Source organism: Psittacula echo (assembly GCF_963264785.1).
Source record: "Psittacula echo genome assembly, chromosome: 32".
NCBI lineage: Eukaryota > Metazoa > Chordata > Aves > Psittaciformes > Psittacidae > Psittacula > Psittacula echo.
Window position 1 is genome coordinate 217,634 of NC_137767.1, and position 7,925 is coordinate 225,558.

General features: G+C 59.4%; 2 protein-coding genes across 2 annotated transcripts in view; both read right to left on the reverse strand.

Annotated features, from left to right (window-relative positions):
• Positions 1-695: 695 nt before the first annotated feature.
• BACC1 (BPTF associated chromatin complex component 1) lies at positions 696-5,839 on the reverse strand. The gene is given in 7 exon segments (XM_080636419.1): positions 696-1,740; positions 1,865-1,951; positions 2,073-2,232; positions 2,234-2,261; positions 4,203-4,304; positions 4,507-4,598; positions 5,671-5,839. Coding segments are annotated over 7 exon segments (495 nt in total). The 5' UTR covers positions 5,692-5,839; the 3' UTR covers positions 696-1,735.
• A 1,148-nt stretch (positions 5,840-6,987) lies between these two features.
• Positions 6,988-7,925, reverse strand: part of GPS2 (G protein pathway suppressor 2) — a gene marked incomplete at its 3' end in the record, with an annotated part of 12,664 nt that continues 11,726 nt past the window's right edge. The window contains exon 7 of the mRNA XM_080636394.1: positions 6,988-7,126. Within this exon, the coding sequence (XP_080492520.1) occupies positions 6,988-7,126 (139 nt within the window). The remainder of the gene's footprint in view (positions 7,127-7,925) is intronic.

The following is a 7,925-nucleotide window of genomic DNA, read 5'->3' on the forward strand; positions in this document are numbered from 1 at the left end:
AAGAGACCCACCATAGAGACCCCTCCCATAGGGACCCCCACGTACAGATACCCCATAGAGACCCCCACATAGAGACCCCCCCCAAAAGGACCCCCAGACCTGCACCCCAATGGTGACCCCAATAACAGCACCCCAATAACAGCACCCCAATAGAGACCCCAATGATGGCACCCAAGGAGAGCACCCCAATGGTCACCCCAATAGACCCCAATGAGAGCACCCCAATAGGAACCCCAACGAGAGCACCCCAACGGTGACCCCAATAGACCCCAATGAGAGCACCCCAATGAGAGCACCCCAATAGGAACCCCAATGAGAGCACCCCAACGGTGACCCCAATAGACCCCAATGAGAGCACCCCAATAGGAACCCCAATGAGAGCACCCCAACGGTGACCCCAATAGACCCCAATGAGAGCACCCCAATAGGAACCCCAATGAGAGCACCCCAATGGTGACCCCAATAGACCCCAATGAGAGCACCCCAATAGGAACCCCAATGAGAGCACCCCAATAGGAACCCCAATGAGAGCACCCCAATAACAGCACCCGCACAGTAACCCCAATGAGAGCACCCCAACAGTGACCCCCCAACCCCCCCCCCCCAATTTGGGGTCCTTTTTGTCCCCCCCTTTATCCCCTCAATAAACGCTCAAAACCAGAACCAGCTTTTGGGGCCCCCCCTCCCCATATCGCATGGGATAATGGGGGGGCACCCCCAAATCCATGGGCAGGACACGGGGACACGGGGGGGACCCCAAAACCTTTATTGGGGGGGGGCACATGGAGGAGGGGACCCCAAAATTGATGGGGGTCCCCAAAATTGGGGGGGGTGTCCATAGAAGGGGAGTTTGGGGGGACTCCAAATGGATGGGGGGGGTCTATAGAGGGTAATGGGGGGACCCCAAAACTGGGGGGGTCCCCAAAATGGGGGGGGGGTCAAGGTGGGATTGGAGGGACCTCAAATGGATGGGGGGGCTCATAGGGGGTAATGGGTTTTGTGGGGGGGAGGGTCCATCGGGATGGCGCTGTCCATGGTGCCCACGTCCATTGGGGTCCATTGGGATCCATTGGGGTCTATGGGGGTCTATCAGGATCCATTGGGGTCTATGGCGGTCCATTGGGGTCCATTGGGGTCTATAGGGGTCCATTGGGATCCATTGGGGTCTATGGGGGTTCATTGGGATCCATTGGGGTCTATGGGGGGTCCATCGGGATCCATTGGGGTCTATGGGGGTCCATTGGGATCCATTGGGGTCTATGGGGGTCCATCGGGATCCATTGGGGTCTATAGGGGTCCATTGGGGTCCAACGGGATCCATTGGGGTCTATGGGGGTCCGTTGGGTCCATTGGGATCCACTGGGGTCTATGGGGGTCCATCGGGATCCATTGGGGTCTATGGGGGTCCATTGGGATCCATTGGGGTCCATCGGGATCCATTGGGGTCTATGGGGGTCCGTTGGGATCCATTGGGGTCTATGGGGGTTCATCGGGATCCATTGGGGTCTATGGGGGTCTGCTGGAGTCCATTGGGGTCCATTGGGATCCATTGGGGTCTATGGGGGTCCATCGGGATCCATTGGGGTCCATTGGGGTCTATGGGGTCCATCGGGATCCATCGGGGTCTATGGGGGTCTGCTGGAGTCCATTGGGGTCCATTGGGATCCATAGGGGTCTATGGGGGTCCATTGGGGTCTATGGGGGGGGGGTGGTCGCTGTCCATGGTCCTTAAGGCTCAGGCTGCAGGAAGAGACCAAGAGGTGACAAAGGGACACCCCCCCCCCCCCATTATGGGGGGGTCCCAAGTGTTGGGGACCCCCCCGTTATATTGGGGACCCCCCCCCCTTTATTGGGGACCCCAAACCTTGGTCCAGGTGTAGCTTCTTGCTTGGGGGGGGCTCCGGGAGCCCCTCAATGTCCACGATGTCCCCAGAGGCTTCGGTGTCAATGTCTAAGGGGGGGACTCCAAAAGTGAGGGGGGGACCCCAAAATCAATGGGGGGGACCCCAAAACAAGGGGGGACCCCAAAACAAGGGGGGGGACCCCAATGCTCCCCCCCCCCATTACTTTACCTCCTCCTTTGTGCTTCTTCGCGGGGGTCTCTTGGGGTGCCCCCGGAGGGGGTCCCCCACTTTGGGGGGGTCCCCCCGTCCCCATCCCCCCCCCTCCTTTGCGTGGTCCCTTCCGGGGGGACTCGGTGGCCAAGGGGACCCCGGTGTCCTCATAGACCTTTCCTCTTGGCCGTGGCCTTGAGCTGCGCCCTGCCAAAACGGGGTGAAAAAGGGCGATTTTGGGGCTTTTTTTTGGGGGGGCACCCCAAAACGGGGTGAAAAAGGGCGATTTTGGGGCTTTTTTTTGGGGGGGGCACCCCAAAACGGGGTGAAAAAGGGCGATTTTGGGGCTTTTTTTGGGGGGGGCAACAAAATGGGGTGAAAAAGGGCGATTTTGGGGCTTTTTTGGGGGGGGCACCCCAAAATGGGGTGAAAAAGGGCGATTTTGGGGCTTTTTTGGGTGGGGACCCCAAAATGGGGTGAAAAAGGGCGATTTCGGGGCTTTTTTTGGGGGGGCAACAAAATGGGGTGAAAAAGGGCGATTTTGGGGCTTTTTTTGGGGGGGCACCCCAAAATGGGGTGAAAAAGGGCGATTTTGGGGCTTTTTTTGGGGGGGGGACCCCAAAATGGGGTGAAAAAGGGCGATTTTGGGGCTTTTTTGGGGGGGGCACCCCAAAATGGGGTGAAAAAGGGCGATTTGAGGCTTTTTTTGGGGGGGGCACCCCAAAACGGGGTGAAAAAGGGCGATTTTGGGGCTTTTTTGGGAGGGGGCACCCCAAAATGGGGTGAAAAAGGGCGATTTTGGGGCTTTTTTTGGGGGGGGCAACAAAATGGGGTGAAAAAGGGCGATTTTGGGGCTTTTTTTGGGGGGGAGAACAACAAAATGGGGTGAAAAAGGGCGATTTTGGGGCTTTTTTTGGGGGGGGCACCCCAAAATGGGGTGAAAAAGGGCGATTTTGGGGCTTTTTTTGGGGGGGGCACCCCAAAACGGGGTGAAAAAGGGCGATTTTGGGGCTTTTTTTGGGGGGGACCCCCAAAATGGGGTGAAAAAGGGCGATTTTGGGGCTTCTTTTGGGGGGGCACCCCAAAACGGGGTGAAAAAGGGCGATTTTGGGGCTTTTTTTGGGGGGGGGCACCCCAAAACGGGGTGAGAAAGGGCGATTTTGGGGGCTTTTTTTGGGGGGGGCACCCCAAAATGGGGTGAAAAAGGGCGATTTTGGGGCTTTTTTTGGGGGGGGGACAACAAAATGGGGTGAAAAAGGGCGATTTTGGGGCTTTTTTTGGGGGGGGACCCCAAAACGGGGTGAAAAAGGGCGATTTTGGGCTTTTTTTGGGGGGGGCACCCCAAAACGGGGTGAAAAAGGGCGATTTTGGGGCTTTTTTGGGGGGGCACCCAAAACGGGGTGAAAAAGGGCGATTTTGGGGCTTTTTTTGGGGGGGGGACCCCAAAATGGGGTGAAAAAGGGCGATTTTGGGGCTTTTTTTGGGGGGGGGACCCCAAAACGGGGTGAAAAAGGGCGATTTTGGGGCTTTTTTTGGGGGGGGACCCCAAAATGGGGTGAAAAAGAGCGATTTTGGGGCTTTTTTTGGGGGGGGACAGCAAAATGGGGTGAAAAAGGGCGATTTTGGGGCTTTTTTTGGGGGGGGCAACAAAATGGGGTGAAAAAGGGCGATTTTGGGGCTTTTTTGGGGGGGCACCCCAAAACGGGGTGAAAAAAGGGCGATTTTGGGGCTTTTTTTGGGGGGGGGACCCCAAAATGGGGTGAAAAAGGGCGATTTTGGGGCTTTTTTTTGGGGGGGGGACCCCAAAATGGGGTGAAAAAGGGCGATTTTGGGGCTTTTTTTGGGGGGGGACCCCAAAACGGGGTGAAAAAGGGCGATTTTGGGGCTTTTTTTGGGGGGGGACCCCAAAATGGGGTGAAAAAGAGTGATTTTGGGGCTTTTTTTTGGGGGGGGCAACAAAATGGGGTGAAAAAGGGCGATTTTGGGGCTTTTTTTGGGGGGGCACCCCAAAATGGGGTGAAAAAGGGCGATTTTGGGGGCTTTTTTTTTGGGGGGACCCCAAAATGGGGTGAAAAAGGGCGATTTTGGGGCTTTTTTTTGGGGGGGGGACCCCAAAACGGGGTGAAAAAGGGCGATTTTGGGGCTTACACGGTGCGGTCCTTGATGAGGGCACTGAGGTGGTTCAGGTCCTCCCCAAAGCGCTTCACGGCCCCGCGGAGCAGCTCCAGCTCCGGCTCGGTCCATTTGGCCCTTTTGGGGGGGGGGGGGAAACCGGGGGGGTTTTTGGGGGGGTTTTGGGGGGGGAGGGGGCAAAGGGAGGCATAAAATAGGGGGGATTGAGGGCAAAATGGGGGGATTGGAGCCCAAAGCACCCCATAGGAGTCCATTGGAGCCCATAGGAGCCCATAGGGACCCCCTAGCCCCCCCCCCCATAGCCCCCCATTGGTCTCACCCCTCCCGGGTCTCTGCCCGCGGCTGCAGCGTCATCGTCAGCTCCCCCAGGCGGGAGAAGGCGGCGCCGGCGGCCGAGAAGATCTCCCCGACCTGGACCAGTACAAACCAGTATGGACCAGTATGGGGTGGTATGGGGGCGGTATGGGGGAGGTATGGGGGGTATGGACCGGTATGGACCAGTATGGACCGGTATGGGGCGGTATGGGGGAGCTATGGGGGCGGTATGGGGGGGTATGGGGGGGTATGGGGCGGTATGGGGGCAGTATGGGGTGGTATGGGGTGGTATGGGGGAGGTATGGGGCGGTATGGGGTGGTATGGGAGCGGTATGGGGCGGTATGGGGCGGTATGGGGGGGTATGGGGCGGTGTGGGGGGGTATGGGGGGATATGGGGGGGTATGGGGCGGTATGGGGCGGTATGGGGGGGTATGGGGCGGTGTGGGGGGGTATGGGGCGGTGTGGGGCGGTATGGGGTGGTATGGGGGGGTATGGGGCGGTGTGGGGCGGTATGGGGTGGTATGGGGGGGTATGGGGCGGTGTGGGGCGGTATGGGGTGGTATGGACCAATATGGACCAGTATGGGGCAGTATGGGGCGATATGGGGCGCTATGGACCAGTATGGACCTGTATGGGGCGGTATGGACCAGTATGGGGCGGTATGGGGGGGTATGGGGCGGTATGAGGGGATATGGGGGGGTATGGGGCGGTATGGGGGGGTATGGGGGGGGTATGGGGCGGTATGGGGCGGTATGGACCAGTATGGAGCGGTATGGACCAGTATGGGGCGGTATGGAACAGTATAGACCAGTATGGACCAGTATGGAGCGGTATGGGGCGGTATGGACCAATATGGACCAGTATGGGGCGGTATAGACCAGTATGGACCAGTATGGGGCGGTATAGACCAGTATGGACCGGTATGGGGCGGTATAAACCAGTCTGAACGACTATGGACAGATACGGACCAGTAACATCCCAGTACGGACCCGCAGGGGCAGCTCGGACCAGTATGGACCGGAATGAACCCGTCTGGACCAGCAGCATCCCAGCACGCACCAGTACCCCCAGTACAAACCCAAACCGGGCCCAAACCGGGCCCCTCCCCCTCCCATCCCCCCGTTACCGGAACCCCCAAAACCGCCCGAAATCGCCCCAAAACCGCACCTTGGTCGACGCTGACGTCATCACGGCGGGCCCGGGCCCTTCCGGCCTCCGCCGCCTCCGCTCGAGCTCCTCGATGGTGGCGGCCGGCGGGGACCGCTCTGCCCCGCGCGTCTCTATGGTTCCCCCACCACCCCCAATAGAATCGCTCACTTCCGGTCCTCCGCCGCTCTGCTCCTCCGTCTCTATGGTTTCCCCCCTCCACCACCAATGGCGTCCCCTTAACCCCGCCTCCAGCGCCCACTTCCGGTCCTCCGCCGCTCTGCTCCTCCGTCTCTATGGTCCACCCCACCACCACCAATGGCTTCCCCTTAGCCCCGCCTCCAGCGCCCACTTCCGGTCCTCCGCCGCTCTGCTCCTCCGTCTCTATGGTCCCCCCACCACCACCAATAGAACCCGCACTTCCGGTCCTCCGCCGCTCTGCTCCTCCGTCTCTATGGTCCCCCCACCACCACCATTAGAACCCGCACTTCCGGTCCTCCGCCGCTCTGCGCCTCCGTCTCTATGGTTGTCCCCCCTCCACCAATGGCGCCTCCTTAACCCCGCCTCCAGCGCCCACTTCCGGTCCCCGCCGCTCTGCTCCTCCGTCTCTATGGTCCCCCCACCACCACCAATAGAACCCGCACTTCCGGTCCTCCGCCGCTCTGCGCCTCCGTCTCTATGGTCCCCCCCACCACCACCAATGGCGTCCCCTTAACCCCGCCCTCCAGCGCCCACTTCCGGTCCTGCGCCGCTCTGCTCCTCCGTCTCTATGGTCCCCCCCCCCCCACCAATGGCGTCCCCTTAGCCCCGCTTCCAGCGCCCACTTCCGGTCCTCCGCCGCTCTGCCCCGCGCGTCTCTATGGTCCCCCCACCACCACCAATGGCGCCTCCTTAACCCCGCCTCCAGCGCCCACTTCCCGGTCCTCCGCCGCTCTGCTCTCCGTCTCTATGGTCCCCCCACCACCACCAATAGAACGCGCACTTCCGGTCCTCCGCCGCTCTGCTCTCCGTCTCTATGGTCCCCCCCATCACCAATAGAACCCGCACTTCCGGTCCCGCGCCGCTCTGCTCCTCCGTCTCTATGCCCTTAACCCCTTCCCCTCCACCGCGCACCCAAACCCGCCCGATTTCACCCCAAAACACCCCCCCCCCCCCCAACCTTAACCACCATGACCCCATAGGGAACAACGCGCTTTACTGCATGGCGGCGGTCCCACCGCGCTGCGTCGCTCGGGGGGGGAAACAGGCGGTCCTCCAAGGTTTTGGGGTGAAAAAAAGGGCGTTTTGGGGCTGGCGGGAAAGCGGTTTTGGGGTGAAAAGAGGCGGGTTTGGTCTGGGCTAGCGGACCATGTACTCCTTGCGCTTGTTGAGGCGGCTCTGGCAGAGGGAGAAGCCCCCGAGCAGGGCGTAGAGCCCGGCGGCAATGAAGCAGTTGTAGCTGACCTGCTCGTACAGGCGGTAGATGCCCTCCGGGCCGCTAGGGGGCAGAGAAGGCAACGGGGATTGGGTTAAAAAGGGGGGGTTTTGGGTTGAAAAGGGGGGGTTTTGGGTTAAAAAGGGGGGTTTTGGGTTAAAAAGGGGGGGTTTTGGGTTGAAAAGGGGGGGGTTTTGGGTTAAAAAGGGGGGGTTTGGGTTAAAAAGGGGGGTTTTGGGTTGAAAAGGGGGGGTTTGGGTTAAAAAGGGGGGTTTTGGGTTGAAAAGGGGGGGGTTTGGGTTGAAAAGGGGGTTTTGGGTTAAAAGGGGGGGGTTTGGGTTGAAAAGGGGGGTTTTGGGGTTAAAAAGGGGGGTTTTGGGTTAAAAGGGGGGTTTTGGGTTAAAAAGGGGGGTTTGGGGCAAAAAGGGGGGGTTTGGGTTGAAAAGGGGGGGTTTTGGTTAAAAAGGGGGGGTTTGGGTTAAAAAGGGGGGTTTTGGGTTGAAAAGGGGGGGTTTGGGTTAAAAAGGGGGGGTTTGGGTTAAAAAGGGGGGGTTTTGGGGTAAAAAGGGGGGTTTTGGTTAAAAAGGGGGGTTTGGGTTAAAAAGGGGGGGTTTGGGTTAAAAAGGGGGGGTTTGGGTTAAAAAGGGGGGGGTTTGGGTTAAAAAGGGGGGTTTGGGTTGAAAAGGGGGGTTTTGGTTAAAAAAGGGGGGGGTTTTGGGGTTAAAAAGGGGGGTTTGGGTTAAAAAGGGGGGGTTTTGGGTAAAAGGGGGGGTTTGGGGGGTTATAAAGGGGGGGGGGTTGGGGTTAAAGGGGGGGTGGTTGTGGGTTAAAAAGGGGGGGTTTGGGGGTAAAAAAGGGGGGG